Source organism: Leucopleurus acutus (genome assembly GCF_964270905.1).
Source record: "Leucopleurus acutus genome assembly, chromosome: 5".
Lineage (NCBI taxonomy): Eukaryota > Metazoa > Chordata > Mammalia > Artiodactyla > Delphinidae > Leucopleurus > Leucopleurus acutus.
Window position 1 is genome coordinate 129,361,922 of NC_139147.1, and position 17,983 is coordinate 129,379,904.

At 53.1% G+C, this 17,983-nt stretch overlaps 1 protein-coding gene across 2 annotated transcripts in view; it reads left to right on the forward strand.

The window, feature by feature from the left end:
• Positions 1–271: 271 nt before the first annotated feature.
• The window catches only part of RAB6B (RAB6B, member RAS oncogene family), a gene marked incomplete at its 3' end in the record, with an annotated part of 54,130 nt that continues 36,418 nt past the window's right edge, over positions 272–17,983 (forward strand). For both annotated transcript variants that reach the window (XM_082839912.1, XM_082839913.1), the window contains exon 1: positions 272–356. In XM_082839912.1, coding sequence (XP_082696038.1) covers positions 287–356 — 70 coding nt within the window. In that variant the 5' untranslated portion in view covers positions 272–286. The remainder of the gene's footprint in view (positions 357–17,983) is intronic.

A 17,983-nucleotide genomic window follows, 5' to 3' on the forward strand; every position in this document is an offset into this window, starting at 1 on the left:
GCGTCCAGAGCGCGCCCCTCGCACCGCATCAAGCGCCGCCCGCGGCAGCCCAGCCCCAGCTTTCCTCCTCCTCCTCTTCTTTCTCCTCCTCCTTCTCCTCCGCCGCCGGACACGCAGCCGCAGGCCGGGGCCGGGACGCAGCTGGGGAGTCAGGGACGCGCGCAACCAGCCCTTCCCCCTCCGGCTCCCGCACCGCCGGCCGCCTCCCCTCGCCCTCCTCCTCTCCCCTCCCTGCTCCTTCGCTTCTCCTCCTCCTCCTCCTCTCCCAGCCCAGTCTGCCAGCACCATGTCCGCAGGGGGAGATTTTGGGAACCCACTGAGAAAATTCAAGTTGGTGTTCTTGGGGGAGCAGAGTGGTAAGTACCCCGCTTATTCTCTTGGCTTGGCGTCGAGTCGAACCCCCGCCAAATCATCCACCCGATTGGGACCCCGGCCCCGGCTCGAAAAGGCCCCTCGGTGCCTGGGTAGAGGGGAGGTTTGGGGATGAGAAGTCGGGGCCGGCTCGGGCGGGGCCGGGCAGGGGAGGGCCCAAGGGTAAGGGCCGAGGAGACGCTGGGGCCGGAGGTGGGGGTGAGGGTGGGATCTGGGGTGGGAGCTCGGGGTGCGGGTGCAGGTGCGGCGCGGCGGGGAGGCCGGAGGGCGGCGGCTCGCTCAGCGGCGCCGGCCGAGGCGTGAAGGCTCCGGGCTCGCTGGCTCGCTCGCACTGCGGCACCGGCTGCGGGAGACCGCGCAGGTGGCGGGGCGCCGGCGAGGGTCGCGGGGAGGACGGCGCCCCTCTTTGGAGAACGAGACGGGACTGGCGTCTGGCCGCTCCCCACCCCGCGGCACCGGAGGGGTTCCCTGGGGCCCCTGCCCGGAACCGTAATTACGGGCACGTCCAGACCCCAGGGCAGACGGCCGCGGGCGGGGGGAGACCCACAGATGTCTCCTCTGAAAAGAGCGGGTTCAGGTCGTGGGGGAACAGGGCGCCTACCTCCCCTGGCTTACGTCCGACTGGGCACAGAAGGTTCTAGACCCGCTGCCCTTCGCCAGTGTGTATTAGCCCCTATGGGGCTCAGGGATCTGGGCGATGACAGCAAGGGTTCCCCAGTGCGAGGCAGATTTGGGGGATGGTACGGGGCGCCTCACACCAAAAGCCGTGACGCCCGGGGCTGGGCAGAGAAAGGACCAGGCGACACGCCCTGCCTGGCTTCCCAGCACCCCTCCCGAGAGCGTTGGCGGTGGATTCTTCCCACCCCCCAGCTCACCGCCCTTCTTGGGGGAGGGGAGGTCACCGTGGCAGCGGGCCAGGGGCCGGGGAGAGGGGGAGACAAATGGCTTACGTACTGCCCAGCAGCCTCCCCAGGGAAAGCATCTCTGAAATCCAGGTTAGTCCCGAGGTGGGAAGACCAGGTTGAGGAGCATGGACCCTCTGACACTTGTAGGAAGGAGTGGTTTTTCAGAGCATCCCTCCAGAGGCCTCTCACCTGGGGCTGCAGGGAGACCAGCTGGGCCCTGACCAGCTCTGCTGTGGGAGAAGGCCGTCTCTGGGAGCAGGACCAGCAGCTCTAGCTCTACAGACCAGTCCCGTTCACCTGGCTTGGTGCCTGTCTATACAAGGGGCCAAGACACACACAACCTTGAGAGGACCTGGTGGGCTCCGGGAGCGGTGCTGCTGTGATGTGTGTGCCTATGGGTTGTGGAGGTCACACACCTGCCTGCTGCTGCTGCTCATTACAGCTCAGAGAAGGGTGTCAAAAGGTGGTTGAGTTCTGACATGGGTTTTGGGGCCAGGCTGGGCGTTTCAGAACAAAATCAACTCAGGCAGCCAGCCCTGTGTCCTGGACTCTGAGTTTCTGATCTTAGTAGATTGCAGTTTCACAAAACTAACTTTTCCTTGTGCCTAAAGGGATTTGGGGGGTGGGGGTGGTCTTCACACCCCAGTGCTAGTGTTAGCGGGCCTAGAGCCCTGGGAGTTGAATCCTTAGCTGTGTTCCCTTGAGCAGATTTCAAAGCCTCTCTGAGCCTTAGTTTCTGTCTCTGTAAGATGGTTGCCTAAGGGCAGTTCTCTTACCCCTTCATGTTTCCTCAGTGTCTCCCAAAGGGCCTGGACCATGGGAGGTTCCCAACAAACACTTGTTTATTCCAAGTCTGAACATGCTTCAGCAAAGGACCAGGGGTTTGATGAGGAGAATGGTGTGTTTGAGGTAAAACTTTGGGCTCCCACGGAATCTCTGATGGGCTGAGGCCCCTACTGAGCCCTGCAAACCCCCTTTGCCCCTAAAATCACAGAAATGAGACCTGAAGGCCTCAGAGCGTGAGCCCCCACCTCTCCAGCATGTTTATATGGGAAGTTCCAGCCCCAGGGATGGGGTGTCGACCCAGAGTCCTATTGTGAGTTGTTAACCCTTCTGGGACTGGAACCACATCTCCTGTTCCCAGTCACTAACATGCCGTTGGGAAATAAGGTGACCTTGAATTGGGGAAGCCAAGAATTGGGGAGCTTTCCTGATAGGGGGTTAGGGTTGCCATACTCTGGCCAGGCTTGTGGCTGGGTTGGGTGACCTGGTGGAGATACTGGGCTAGTTGGTTGGGAGCTTGCTTTCTGGGCCCTTTGAACATGGTCATTAGGGAAAAAGGCACTGCCATCAGTGCCATTGGCTATTAGCCACTCTGGTCCCTTCTGGCAGGGAGCCCTAGGACCCTGAAAAGCCTCCCCCCACTTTGTTGTGTCATTAGTGGGTTGTTTACCTTCAATTTTACAGAGCTTTTGGGGTCCCTGAGTTAGGCAGGAGACATGGGCATCTCTGAGCCTGGTGGGACAGAGGAATTGCCACCACAGCCATGGCTTCCATCTTGCCCACATGCACTTTTACACGTGTTGGTCCTTTGTGCCCGTATCCTCTACAGCCTGTGTGGTGGAGGGAATTCTGAGTTCCCACTGAATTCTGGCCATCACCTCCACCCTGGGTCTCCCTCCCTGTGTGACCTTGGAGGTACCTCCCCTTCTGTACTCAGGGAACTTGGGTCAGCTGAGCACAGCAGGGACTTCTAGAACAGCATGGGCTGGCCTGTATGAGCTGAGTCCCCTGGAAAGGGGCCAGGGGAAGGAGGTGGCCTTCTCCTGTTCCCTGTGCCTGGCTTACTGGTAGCATCTCTCTAGGCCAGTGGGCGAGGACAGCTGGATCCCAGAGAGGAGTGCCCGGCCTGGAGCCCAGTGATGAGGAGGGTGCCCAGGACCAGATAATCCCAGGGGCATCGGGCCTCCAGAGATTCCAGGGATCTGGTTTGGGTGGGAAGCCTTGAGGAGCCAATCTGGAGAGAATACCTCTAGCCTATGAGAGAGTACCCCCTCCTAGCAGCCGAATGATTGCCTTACTGTGGAGCATGGAATACAGTCTGGCCAGTATCAGCCTGGCAGGGGGAGGGATTGTGGAGAGGTTGCTGTGGACCCAGGATGAAGGGTTTCCTTGCAGTGTGGAGGCTGTGCAATCCTGCTGGGGCTCAGATGGCTCTCTGGGCCTGCTGGCCGTGCCCTTGTGCTGATGGCAGTGGAGGGTGAAAGAGGGGGTGATGCACACCAGTCCCGACTTGGGCACTTGATGGCATCCAGAGAAGGCAGGCGTGAGCAGATATCTGAGGAAGGAGCTCGACCTGGGGGACACAGCCCTCCTCCTGAGTTCTGATGGCGTTCTGTGGGGCTCCAGCTTCACGCGGGGCTTCTCCGAGTATGTGTGGCAGGGAGGGGGAAGTGGGCTGTGTCTGCTGCACTCTGGCCTCTGCTCACCTCCCTTCCCTGAGACTCCTCCAGCCGGAGCAGGAAGATTGATGGACACAAGTTTGGTCTCCTTCCCCAGGCTGAGGCCAGTAGGCCAGCTTCTCCCTGTGACCAGCCACCTTCCTGTCCTTCCCTGGCAGTTGTGTTGCTGGAGGTGCCATCCATGCCGAGCACGATGTGAGTGGCATCCCTGGACTCATGCAGCATAGTGACCCAGCAGGCAGCTTTGGTTGTTTTCTCATTTGTTCAACCATCCCTCTCTCCCTCCCCCATCCGCCTCTCTCACTTCCTCCTCCCAGCATCCGTTTATTCATTCAGTCAGATCTTTGAGTGTATCCCTGCCTCGTGGAACTTATAGTCCACTGGGGAGCACAGACATCTGCGGATATAATTACAGTAAAGGTCTGCGAGGGCCGTGACGAGGGAGGAGCAGCTGCTGTAGAAGCACATAGCAGGGCGTCCTGCCCACCTACGGGGGCAGGTGTCAGAGGCGCCTTCTAAAGGCGTCAGAGGGGGAGACGCTTCTATAGGCAGCATGCTGGTGCTCCTTCTCTGGGCTGAGTGCGGGGAGTAGGTTGTACAAGGGGCCCACCCTCTCCAGGGAGTTTTGCCTGCTCTTCCCCCTCCTGCATTGAGGAAGTGCGTGGGGTAGAGAGCAGGACAAGGGTGGGGAGCAGGACAAGGACAAGGAGAGCAGGACAAGTAGCAACTGCTGAGAGGGAAGGGGCTGCCCCTCCACTTTCATCCCTGTCCTCACTGCCAGGAGGGTCCTGCCTGACCCCTGCCTCCCCGCAACCCACACTGCTGCAGCCCCGCAGGGAGCCCACCGCTGGCTTGGTGGTTGTGCCTGAAGCCCATCCCAGAAGTTGACTCCTCCCAGACCTGCTGGCCCTGCTGTGCCCAGCCTAGCTGGGCACTCACCATGGTGGAGCTTTGTTTTTTTCTGAACATTTTTAGAAACAATCACATGCTGCCCCAAGACCTCTGTTGTCTTGGTTCCTCAGGATTTTAAAATGCTTATTAACTTCTTTTAGGTACAAAAACCCTAACTGAATTTTAAGCCCCTTAAGGGCAAATTTCAGCACCTTAAGGTGACTAGTCATCTTAGTCATCCTTACCCCCTCTCCGCCTGCAGGAGTTTTGTGCTCATTAAATATCTCATTTGAAAATGATGAGAGATCTTTACTGTGTGGGATTTGCTGATGGCCCATCAGTAGATTGAAAGCGACAGGAGTCAAGGCCGCTTTGGAATAGGATTCTTCATCCTGACACCTGCCGCTTTCTCAAGCCAGAGGATTTTTATCTGCAACACTTACAGAGTCCTTCATAGAGGATTGGCTCATTTAGCCTTGGTCATGCCCACCTCACCGTTCATCTCACGGAAGCTGAATTTCTCAGGGCACCCCCATCCCCACCATCTCTGCAGAACTTTGAGAAGCAGCAAGGCCACCAGAGGTGGGGCGGAAGGGACACATCCAGACCCGGCAGAGCTCACTTTGAGATCTGAAGTGAATCACCCAGCGTCTCTGTGCCTCAGCTTCTTGGTCCTGCTTTCTCTCTTCCCAATTTTTCTCCCTGCCTCAGTGGCTGGAATGAGAGAGGGAACCTTGGATGTCAGGTGCAGGCCCAGAACCTTTGCTTTATTTGTTTAAAGAACTGGGTGTGAGGTCAGACAGACAGACACCAAGATGAGAATTAACCTGTACTTGGTATAAGAGAAAAGTGGCACCCTCAGTGCTGATGATAGATGCTCGAGAACTCACCAGAAGACAAAAAAGAAACTGTGAGAACACGTTCTGGTGGTGCAGGTGTAATAGTAATTACCATCGTTTGCATGGTCTGATTATCATTATCATTTGCAGCCTCCAAATTATAATGAATACCATTAAAATATAACAAAATAACCTCATTGTCCTTTCGTTACTTATTAAATCCCTAAAATCAGCCCATGAATATTTATCCTTATAGGTGTTGCCTTGACATTGCAAGCTCGCCCAGGGCAGGCCTGAGGGTGGTACCATCTGTGTCCCATCCAGGCTGCAAAGTGTTCCTGTCCTCCCCAACCGTTCTTCCACTGTTGCAGAATGAATGAGCCTTTGAATGTGCAGGGCTTTCTGGTCTCAGTGTAAATCATTTAGAGAAACTGATGGACAGACCCTTTGGGGAGGGTGAGGAAAGGTTAGGTGGAACAGCAAAATTCATAATCATGGGGGGTGGACTACTGTACTGGGCATTTCCTCCACTGTCTGTGTATCTGTCTGTCATCCTTTTCCATTTCTCACCACAGAGAAGATGGGGGAGGTTGCCAGGGAGAAGTACTTGACGCACCCTGAGATGAGCAGCTTTTGTGAGAGCTCAAAAGACAGGCTGCCGGGAAATGGGGCTGCAGGCAGGGCTGGGCACTTAAGCCCTGAGGGGACCGCGATGATGAGGAAGCCAGTCTCTGCTTCCTGGAACAGGGCAGGAAAGGATGCAGATTCCTAACGCCTGAGGACTCCTAAGAGAGCTTCTTTACTGAACTTGAAATTTCCAATTCCCTTTTTTATTTCGGTAACTTTGGCCCTGAACTAAGTGGGATCTTTTTTAAAAAGTAAATTTTCACTACCGTGAATATGTTATCGTTTTTAGTAAAATGATTTATTTTCAGTAGAAAAGCATATTTATCCTGGTCTCTTGGTAACAAGGCCGGTGGGAGCCTGAGTGACTCGGTCAGGTGCCTTCTGTTCCCCGGGGGGTGACATACCCAGTGGACAGACCAGGGTTCGGGAGAAAGCAGATGATGCCTCACCCCTGAGGGCAGAATGGAGCCTTTACAGTAAAGGTTACCTCTATAAAATGCATTAAAAGAGTGGCAGCCTGGAGCCCCAGCAGGACGGACGACGGAGGAAGACTTCATTTGGGTGAGCTCTGTGCTGGAGACCACAGCTTTCCTCCAGGGTCTGGGCAGTTGGGGAATGGGCTTGTTGCTTTAGTGGGGTTTCCCTCGAGAAAGGGGTTTCCAGTATTGGGATGACTGGCTCACCCATTTCCCCCTGTGGCTGGAGATGAGGTGAGGGCAGGTCACAGAGGCTGGCTCAGCCAGGTTCTAGCTGAGAACTCATTACTCAGAAGGGAAGAACCAGTCACACTGAGAAGCTGGTTCCTACCTTCTCTGGGGGTAGCCCTTCCTCTGGCCTCATTCTCCCTCCAGGCCTGGAGATATCAGGGCCCTGGAGACCCTGATTCTGTCTAGGATCTGCCACCAGCTGGCCATGTGGTTGGATTAGCCCCAGCCCACCTTTCACTTTCTCGATGTGTCCCTGGAGGCTAGTGAACTTGGTGATCACTAGGGCCAGTGGAGCTCTAAGTGGTTCTATAATTCAGCACCAGCTTAGAGTATGACGCCAAGCCAGTAACACTCCCAGCCTGGGTACGGCACGGGTCAGAGGGGCTGCAGGGATGAATGCATGGGATCAGGGCCTCTGCCAACTGTTTCCCCTGGAACTGCCCTGGGCTCCAGTGCAGGGTCCTCTCCAGTCTGCCACCTCTTCTCTTGGCCAACATTCTAGGCCCACCTACCTGGGCCCAGCCTTACCTACTGTGCCCTCGGGGTGCTTTGGTTCATCCCTTCTGATGATGTGTTTGGCTCAGGTTGCCAGGCAACAGGGATGGAGCTGTTTTGCCCTTCCTGCCGACAAGCATTTATCTCATACAGAGGACAGCAGAATGGGTGACAGCTCCCAGGTACTCCTACTCCGGGACACTTCCTTCTGTAGCCAGGTGGGTGGGTGGTAAGTGGGGAGGGCTGGGAAGGGGCCAGAGCCAAGAGGGATATGCGGTGTCCCCAGTAGACCAGTCCCAGCTCCTACTCCAGCCCCAACACCAACGGCATCCTCTTGAGCCCTGGGCTTCCACCCGAGCCTGGCCCTCTCTGTCTGGGTGTTGGGATGTAACACCCAGACAGAGAGGGGCCTCAAAAATGAGGACCCCCGGTGCTCATTTCCCTCCAAGACAGTAGGGTCTTTATGACCTTGCTGGACTTCCAAGATGTGTCTAATACATCGATATGTGGCACATGCTAAATGCTCCAGTAAGAGGTAATTTTGTTGGTGAAATAGTGACGGCACCCCCCCTCCCCGCCTGCTCGTAGATGTATGAGGGGAGGAGAAGTAGGGGTGCAAGGTTTGGAGAATCACTGATGGACTGTTTTTGTATAGTGAGCTGCAGGGCAGCGTTCTTGTGATCTGACAGGTAGAGCTGCTTATCACTTTTGTAGATGAGGGAAGTGAGGCTCTGAGAGGCGAAGACGTTTACACAGGGTGCGGGACCCAGAAGCTGCTACTGCTGAGCTGGGAAGGACCCCCGGGTCTCTGACTCACTGGCCGGCATTTTCCCTGCTGCCTGGCCTGGCAGGGAGGGGGACAGACTCACCCTGACCCCCTGTGGCCCCACAGCTGCTCACAAGCAGAGCACCTCAAGTTCACTGCCACTGTCCTTCCCTGAGGACACGGCCCAGGGACTGCAGGCTGGAGGGTCTGCGGTGTTGTGAGTGGGACAGTTCTTGGACCTCAGCCAGTGTTGATGTGAGTATTAACTGCACAAGCAAGGCTGCGGGTGTGGTCTGCTGGGGAATCAGGGGAGGCTTCCCGGAGGAGGTGGTGCACAGTGAGCAGGAATTCACTGGCAGGTGAGGGAGGCATCACGAGCAGAGTGCCCAGCTGTGCCAAGGCTGAGGGCTGTGATGGGCATGGGCCTTCTAGGGAATTGGGTATCCTTCACGTGGCTGGGCTCTGGTGTGGTTGGGGGAACGTGGTGGGAGGAGTTGCACCTGGGGAAGCAGGGTCAGGCCACACACAGGAGTCTGGGTCTTCCCTGCAGGCAGCTGGGACCCAATGGGGGGCTTCAACCAAGGAGGGACATGCTTATGGGTTAGAAGACAAGGCTATGGCCCACTTGCAGGCAGGAGATCCAGGTGGCCTGACCCAGGCCGGCTGGGAACATTCAGAGGATGGAATTTAGAGGAGGCCTTGTGACAGGTATCAGCTTGAGCTTCCTTCCAGCCCTGAAGTTCACCTCTGCTGCGGATGTATATTTTCTTGATTCTTTCTCTGTTGACTGAGGACTCAGGAACAATGAAGGGTTGTAGAGGAGGGACTTTTGTCCTTCTCTGCAAGACCACACTGTCCCCAGATGTACCCAAACTGGCTGCCTTAAGCTCCTCTGCCCTTCCAGCCTCCACAGTGCCCTGGGTGCTCTGGGACTGCTGGCAGCCCTTCCAGACTCTTCCCGTCCGCCAGCTGCTCAGGGCGGGTGTACACCTGGAGAGGAGCGGGCCGCTGGGTGTGCGAGCTCCTGCCTCCTGTGCAGCCTCCTGCCACTGCCTCCCTTGCTGGGCTTCTCTTCCAGCGGATACCTGACTCCCTTCCTGTGCTTTCTTCCATAGATTCCCTTGCTCTTCTCTGCCAGCTTCCAGCTTCCCAACCAACTCAGGTGTCCCTGAGGACTTGAGGGAGGACTGTGTGGGGAAGAGCTTCCCTCCCCACCTTGGAAACAGAAACCTAGTCTTAAGCTGGCTGTGCAAAAGGCAAAGGGTGGGAGCCAGGGAGCTGGCGTGGAGACAGGGGGCTGCCTTCCTGAACCCGGCCCCCACCCGCAGGCCCGCTCACGGTCTGATGGTCTGTCCTCAAGGCCTGAAACGCCACCCTCCAAAGCCCTGGTAACCTCTGTTCCCTGCCCCTCGTGTCTTCCGCCCATGGAGGTTACTGAGCCCCACCTGGGCATTCCTTTGCCAGTGTAGCTGGTAGGGGGAGAATTCCCGAATTATGCATCGTCAGCGGTCACAGCACATTTCAGTGGCCCCTGTGGGCAGGGCCACGTTAATGGTCTGTGAGATCAGTGGGTAAGGAGACCTGTGCCCTCGGTTGGTGCTCAGCAGAGGTGTCGCCCCTGCCCAGAGTTGCTGGACTAGAGAAAACGGCCTGGAAGCTGGCCGCAAGCAGCTCAGCCCAGCTTTGACCTGTTTGAAACCCCGCTGGGCACCCCCGTTGCCCCCATCCCGGGGCAGAAGCAGGACCAAGAGACACATCCCTGGTTCAGGACTGCAGAGCTGCGAGTGTGACCTCCACATGGGCGTCAGGTCCCTCTGGGGGTGGCGTGCGGATTCCGAGAGAGGTAGAGAAAATGTTCTGACCCTGTTGACGAGCGGGGAATAAACATCACACAGACTGAAGAGGATAAAGTGAAGCATTCAAACTCACATTTCTTGTGTATTTCCCCATCCAGTGAAGGATGGGGGGTGGGGAGTCGGGAAGTGCAGGGAAGAGAGGGCCATGGAGGCACTGAGGGGAGGCCCCCCCACCAGACACAGGTGCCAGAGCGCACCTTCACAGGCCTGCTGCCCGCCACGTGCTGCGGCCTTGGGAAAGCCCGGGTGGCATAAGGCTCTAGGCAATGGTGCTGTCCGTCCTGGGGCCCCAACCAAATAGAATTAAAGGGTCCTGTGGAGGCACTGATTCCTGTTGGGGCACAGGAGTGACGGCACTAATTCTGTTTTCACGTGGAGGATGAGCTGAGGGGTGGGGGCTGCTGCTGTGAGGAGGCCGACGACCCTTGGCCAGGCAGAGCAGGAGTGGAGAGAAGGGCTCTCAGCTCGGCCCCAGGAGATAAGGGAGGGCATTCTTCAGCTCCACAGCCCCAGTGCTGCGACACTGGGCTTCCATGAGCAGACTGAGCCTCGTCTCTCCCTCCCCAAGGCCAGTTGGCTCTGCCCCACTGGGACCCTGCAGTTCCCAGACTGGGCTGCTGCAAGTAGGGTCAAGCCTTGGGGCCAGGAGATTATTTGGTTCTGCTCTTCTCTGTGTAGAGAGCACCTCTGAGAAGGGTTTATTTTTAGGGGAAAAAAAAAGCCACTCTCAGATTAGCCACTTATTTTAGGGATATTAGCAGATCCTACTTGTAGCACCAGGATCCGGAAATTCTCCCCTGACTCGAATCCATCACTCCCCCACATCCAGCCAAAGCACTGCCGGCTGCTGCCCACGTCAGAATGTGAAATGCAGGCCTGGAAAGTTGCCTTGCCAGCCCACCCACCCTGGTTCTCTCCCACCTGCATCAGAAGAGGGCAGAACCCCAGGTGTTGGGCCAGAAGAGCCAGCTCCTCCCCTTTCTCCATCATGCAGCCAAAGGGTCATCTAAGCCAGAGTTCTGGTCTGTACAGCAATGTCCACTCATCTGTCCACCTCACCTCGGGGGGCTGGAAGTGCTGTGGGAAATGTATGGTGAGGTAGTCACAGCCCCTGCCCACCACAGCCTCCGTGCAGGGCAACTGAGGGCTTCAGTCCTAAACAGAGAGACCTGCGAGGTTCTGCAGCAGGTGACCAGCCACTAACACCGCCGCAGGAGAGGAGGCGGGGGCTGAGGGAAGAGTAGAGGGGGCATCTTTTAGGAATGTGAGATGGTTTGACAGATACAACCTAAGGTGACCCTGAATGAGTCACCCCCTTGCCTAGTCCCGTCCCCTTGAATGCAGATGGAACCCAACACTTGCTTCTAGCCAGTGTGGTATGGCAAAGATGATGGGCTGTCACTCCCACGATTGTTTCTCTAAAAGACTCCTCTGCTGGCCTTGAATGCGTGAGCTGCCGTGTGGTGAGAGGGCAGTGAGGGGTCATGTGGTGAGGAACTGTGGGTGGCCTCTAGGGGAAAAGCAGCCCCTGGCCGGTAGCCCCCAAGAAGATGGAGACTCAGTCCTCCAGTCACGAGGGACTGAATTTGGTCAGCCACCACAGACAGGAGCTTGAAAGAGGACCCCGAGCTCCAGAAAGAAACGTAGCCCAGCCAATACCATGATTGTAGCCTTGTGAGACTGCGAACAGAGGTTCCAGGAGCCGTGCACAGACTCCTGCCCCAGGGGAATGTGATATAATAAATGTATGTTGTTTTGATCCTCTAACTTTGTGTTATTTGTTACACAGCAACAAATAACTAATACAGATGGGGTGAAGATTTTTCCAGGGAAGACACACCTTAGAGATGTCCTCCTTTTGCAGACGAGGAGTTGGAGCTTCCATGAGGAACTGTGACCTGCTCCTGGTTAAGCAGCTGGCTGGGGCCATGGGAGGAGGGAGGCCCTCCTCCAGGGAGGCCCCGGGAGTCGGGTCCTGGTTCTTGCTCTGCTACTTCTCTCCCTTTGTGCAGCTTTGAGCAAACCCTCCTGCTTCCTGGGCCTCCAGTTTTTCCTCTGTTACATGAAGGACTGGATCTGATGATCTCTAGGTGACTTCTTGCCATGACTTGGCATTCTGAGGCCACTCTGATCTGTGATCCTTCTAGAAGCCAGGCCTCAGGGCCTTTGTGAGTTTTAATCTCTGCTGCTCCTCCCGTGTTGTGTGTTTCCACTGTGGCTTCAGGAGGCATGATCTTCCTGTCCTGGGCATACGTCTATAAGCCTGATGGGTTCAGGCAAACCTCTGAAGTGGAGCTCTTGGCTGTGCACCAGGAGTTACTATCTGGCCGTGACCCTGGGGTCATGTGATCCTGGGCAAGCGGCCGCTCTTCTCTGACCTCACATCTCCTAGCTCAGTGAGAGGCTTGGACAGAATTAGTTCCAGAGTCCTCTATGGCTCACACCCTCTGGGGTGCTGCTTTGGAGAAGGGCTCCTTAAGGACCTGGGGCTTGTGGGATGGGACAAGTGAGCCTGGATACATCTTCTTGGTACCCAGGTGTCCAAGTCCAGGGGCAGACCTGAATATACGCCCAGTTTCTTGTTCCCCAGCCTGGCCCTCTGGCCACCCCAGTGCCTGGCCAGCAGTCATCTCTGGTCCACAAGGGCTGGAGACAAAGAATCCTCCTTGCCTGCTGGGTGGTCCTGTGCTCACTCTCAGGCCCAGGGGTCCGGAGATCTAGAGTGCATCTTCCACCCCCGAAACAATGGTCCTCGTCTCTAAACTTCACCTGGAAGGCCATCCCTACTCTCCAGGTGAATCTTGAGCAGGTGCCCTTGAGCCCGTCCTGAGGGCAGGAGGGGTCTTCTTTCTATTGACTGAATGGGGAGGTCTCCACATCCACTCTTCCCTCACCAGCTGGCTCTGGACATGCAGGGGCTGGGATTGTGCCCATTTCCTCTTTGGCAAAGCAGCAAGGTGCACAGAGTGAGCAGGCTGTGTGAGGGTATGCAGGGACAGGAGGGGGCGCTGGGCCCCCACAAGTGCCGGGAGCAGCTCCCTGTGCTCGGGGAGGCCTTGGAGTCAGCACCCTTGGTCAGCGCCAGCCCAGGGTTCCTCTGAAGGATGCCATGCCTCCAGCAGCCTGTGACCTTGAGGCCACCTTCCACCTGACCGGGCAAGCTTGATCTCATGGCCAGGCAACAACTGGGCCCCCTTGGATGGGGGCTGTGGGTCCACTGTCACAAGGCCCCTCTGACTGTACCTCAGCTGATAATCTGGAAAACACAAGCCATGGCTCTCAGTGCTCTGTCTACACATTGTCACTGCCCCACTGTCCTCTCCCTGTGAATGAGGCTTTTAATAGCAATGCCACCAGCAATTTGCCTTAGGAAGAGAAGTATAAATGTGAGCATGTACGTATATTACTTTGCCAACCTCCATGCTGTGGATGAACCAAGAATTCCTCTCAGTTTAATAAACTACCAAATTGCATTAACACCAGCTTTGTCAAAAGATCAGCTGGTAGTGGGAATTTAGCATGTGTTTCTTCCTTCTCTCAAACGTACATATCCTCACTATGGTTGAATTCTTCACAGCACCCATGCAGCTACTCAGACATGTGACACGATTGGCCAGCGTAGGGTCGGACTAGAGTTGGGCTGAGCCTCAAGCCAATTGGAATGGAGTGCATCCTGCCCATCCAGGTCTGGCTGTCCAGGGAAGCCAAGCCAGAGTGTGTGCACTGCAGGCGGGAGCTCCTGTTCTAGCTGGGGGTGGAGAGTGGCTAGCACTCAAAGCTAGCAGGTGCTGCTACAGCTGTTGGGACCTGGAGGGGAGACCCAGCACCTCTTTGAAGTTGAGAAGAGTGTTCAAGATGACTCAGTGAGGTAGAGAGGGTCCAGACAGTGGGTGAGCTGGCCATGGTGGGGAGGAACTCTTCAGCCCACATGAGCTGTGTGCTCAGGCTCAAGTGGTTTTCAAGAAATCCTGAAGACGTCATCCTTGATGAGGTTCTCAGTTTTGTAGCTAAGACACCAGGGGTACTAGAGAGTTCCCCCCCCACCAGGGCTTCTGGTGCTTGCTGGGTTGAGAGAGAGAGAGAGAGAGAGAGAGAGAGAGAGAGAGAGAGAGTGTGAGAGAGAGAGAGAGTGTGTGTTTGCATGCATCTAAGTGAGCATGAGCTCACTTAGATGGCATAAGGCTCTAGGTGGTTATGCCAAGGTTCTGCCCACCGAGCTGTCCTGTCCAGGCTTACTCCATCTCCTGGCCTGTGGTTAGAAGGGCTCACAGCAGTTCCCCAGTGCCCAGCTAGGTCCCTGTTCTTGGTGAAGACTGTTGATGCCAAGTACAGTTATATTCTATTTCCTTAGGAAAATTTCACGTTGACCACAATGTTTAATCAGAACAAGCCATTTCCTGAATGTGTGCAGAATCTGAGATAGGGATATAACATACATATGTGTGTGTGTGCATAATTTTAAAAATCGTCATATTTTGTTTTTTCCTTTAACTTTTTATTTTGACATAAGTTTAGGCTTATGGAAAGTTGTAAGACTAGTATGAAGACTTTTCACATGCCTTCCACCCAGAATGTTAACATTTTACTGCTCCTGTGGGATTCATAGCACTTCTGTGAGGTAGGCACTTCTGCCTCCATTGCACAAATGAGGATGCTGAGCCTCAGAGAGTATAGTAACTAACTCAAGATCACACAGCAAATAAGTGGCAGAGCCAAGATTAAAATCCAGGCCTGTCAGTTGTGTGTGACCATGTGTGATGTAAGCGTGAGTGTGTAGGTGTCTTGTTCCTTCTGCCCAAAGAACTTCCTTTCTTGTGTTGTAGATCTGCTAGCAAGAAATTGTCTTGGCATCTGACTTCTTTATATCAATTCCATTTTTGAAATATTTTTGCTGGGTATAAAATTCTGTGTTGACAATATTTTTCTTTCAGTACTTCAGAGATGTCACTTCATTTTCTTCTGGTTTGCATGGTTTCTGACAAGGTAACAAAGATTTTTATTCTATATTTTCTTAGGCCTGTGATCCAATATATTCTTGTTATTTCTGTTTAAACAGTCAGTTATCTTTTAAAGAGATTTCAATGATACAAAAGAAATCTTACACATTTTCCCATGTAGTGACCATTCCCTGTGTTCACTGTTCCTTTATGTGGACCCACATTTCCATCTGGTGTCATTTCACTTTTTCCTGGAGTACTACCTGTACAGATCTGCTGCTGATGAATTCTGTCAGCTTTTGAATATTTGAAAAAGTTTTTATTTCATCCTTATTTTTGAAAGATGTTATATAGTATATATCTGAAAGTTACAGAATTCTAGGTTGATAAGTTTTTCTTTCAGGACCTTACAGATACTGCTCCATTGTCTTCTTGCTTGCATTGTTTCTGAGGAGAAGTTGCTGTCTTCTTTATCTTTGTTTCCCTGTATATAGTGTGTCATTTTTCCCTGGCTACTTTTATGATTTTCTCTTTTATCACTGATTTGGTGCAATTTGATTATGATGTGCCTCTGTGTGGTGTCTTTTATGTTTCCTTTGCTTGGGGTTTGTTGAACTTTTTGGATCTGTGGTTTACATTTTCTCTCAAATTTGTAATATTTTCAGTAAAACTTTCTTCAATTCTTCGAGAACTCCAAATACATGTATGTTAATCTACTTGATGTCATCCTATGGCTCACTAGTGTTCCAGTAATTTATTTCTATTCTTTTTACTCTGTGTTTTATTTTAGATATTACTCTGTCTTCAAATTCATTGATCTTTTCTTCTGCATTTAATCTGGGATTAATCTGTTGCTAACCCATCTAGTGTATTTTTCATTTCCCACATTGTAGTTTTTACTTCTAGAAGGATGATTTGTGTCTTTTTAAATATCTTCCACATCTCTGTTTAACTTTTTGAACATATGAAATACAGTCATAATAATTGTTTTTTAAATATTTTTGTTTGCTAATTCTAACATTTGTGTCAGTTTTGAATGATTTTTTTCTCCTTATTAAGGATTTATTTTATTGCTTCTTTTCATGCCTGGTAATTTTTTATTGGATGCTAGACATTGTGAATTTTGTCATGTTGTGTATTGGATGGTTTTTGTATTCCTATAAATTCTTAGGATTTGTTAGCTGGGACTGGAGTGGTGCTCAGTCTGGGGCTAATTATTTCCCACTCTTGAGGCACAGCCCTTCAGAGTTCTCTCCGCAGTGTGCCATGAATGAGGAAGCTTTTCACTCTGGCTGGTGTTCCTGGTAGGAACAGGCACTATCCCAGGCCTATGTAGATGCCAGGTGCTGTTTCCTTTTTAATCCATTTGGGTGGTTCTTTCCCAAGTCTTGAGCAGTTTCTTTACACACCTTTGCTGATCAGTCCTCAGCTGAAGACTTAAGTGAGCCACTTCGCAGACCTCTGGTGTTCTCTCTCTCTCTGTGCACCTCTTTCCTCTCTTGTGAACTTTGGCTGACGTGTTTTCTCCAGACTCTCAGCTCTATCTCCCCATTCCCTGTGCCATGTCCTGAAGTTTTCTCAAGGCAACAATTTGGGGGCAGTTGGGGGGCTCACTTGATTTGCTTCATGTCTCTCAGGGTTTACTGTCCTTTACTGCCCTTATGTACTGTCTTGAAAATCAGTTTCATATATTTTGTCTGTCTTTTGACTGTTTCCAGTGAGAAGATAAATCTGATGACCAGAAGCTAACATCTTGGGTCTTTGTTTTTTCATTTAATCATTTATTTGTAGGGGACACTGGTCTGGGCCCATGAGTGAGAACATTGGCTTGGACAGGAGTGTTGTCTAGTTAGTATTCTTTTTTTTGTGTGTGTGGTACGTGGGCCTTTCACTGCTGTGGCCTCTCCCGTTGCAGAGCACAGGCTCCAGACGTGCAGGCTCAGCGGCCATGGCTCATGGGCCCAGCCGCTCGGTGGCATGTGGGATCTTCCCAGACTGGGGCACAAACCCGTGTCCCCTGCATTGGCAGGCGGACTGTCAACCACTGCACCACCAGGGAAACCCTAGTTAGTATTCTTGATTTTCATCTGTGATGTTCATACAATTAATTATATAAACGTAAATTTGCTGCATGATTTCTGCACTCTGGAGTCTTTGCAAGAACTTTCTGCTATCCAGCTCTTATTACAAGCTCATCATTAACAACTAGTTTGGTCTTGTCTTATGAATACTGAGAATTGTACAGTTGATCACGTTAGCTTTTTTTTTTTTTTTTTTTTTTTTTTTTGCTCTGACCTCCAGAGAGCTCAGGCAGTTTCTTAGTCTGACTTTAATAATCGGGTAATATATTTTCAGATGTATGTCTGTGAACAAACTTTTTGCTCCAGCCTTCTCTTTTTAGCTTATTTATCCTTTCCCTTATATCCCTCTTAAAATTCTTAGTTGCAAATAAGAGAAGTCTGCTCTCACTCTCCAGCTGATTCAAGCAGACAGTGTATCAGAGCAATGACTGGGGAGCACAGAGTCTCTGGGAGGGTCAGAGTCAGAGAACCAGGCTTGGAGCAGCAGTCTGACTCACACCAGCACTGGTCCAGGGGTAGACGCAGTCCCTCTGCTGGGTACTGTCAAAGGCTCGTGTTGAAACCCACATCAGAATCCAGGGACATCCCACACCTCACTAGATTCATGTCGGTCATTTCTGGTGAGTCTCACGTGAGCATCTGATGGGAGAAGTCTAGGTAGGATGCCTACAACAGAGCTGCAAGGGAGGCTCTTGCATTGGGGAGGATGGCTTTAGACCTCCCCAACATAGTAGGGGCATTCAGAGGAATTGGGCAGCTATCCACTATTGTTATTGATAGGTAGCTACTGTATCCTGATATTATTTTAAATAATATAGTCACCAGTGATCCTTTTGTGGGGGAAAGAAGGAGAGGGTTAACCCAGGCTATCAGATGAGTGTGAGCTCTCCTGTGCACAGCAGTCATGCCAACGCACAGCCTGGTGCACCCTCCCTGGCCTCTGTGCCCCTCCGCCCTCCCACCAGAGCAGACAGTGGAGCACAGACCCTTCTTGGGCTCTCAGGGCTCTAGGCCTGTGGGGGTGGGAGTGGGAATGGGATGAAAT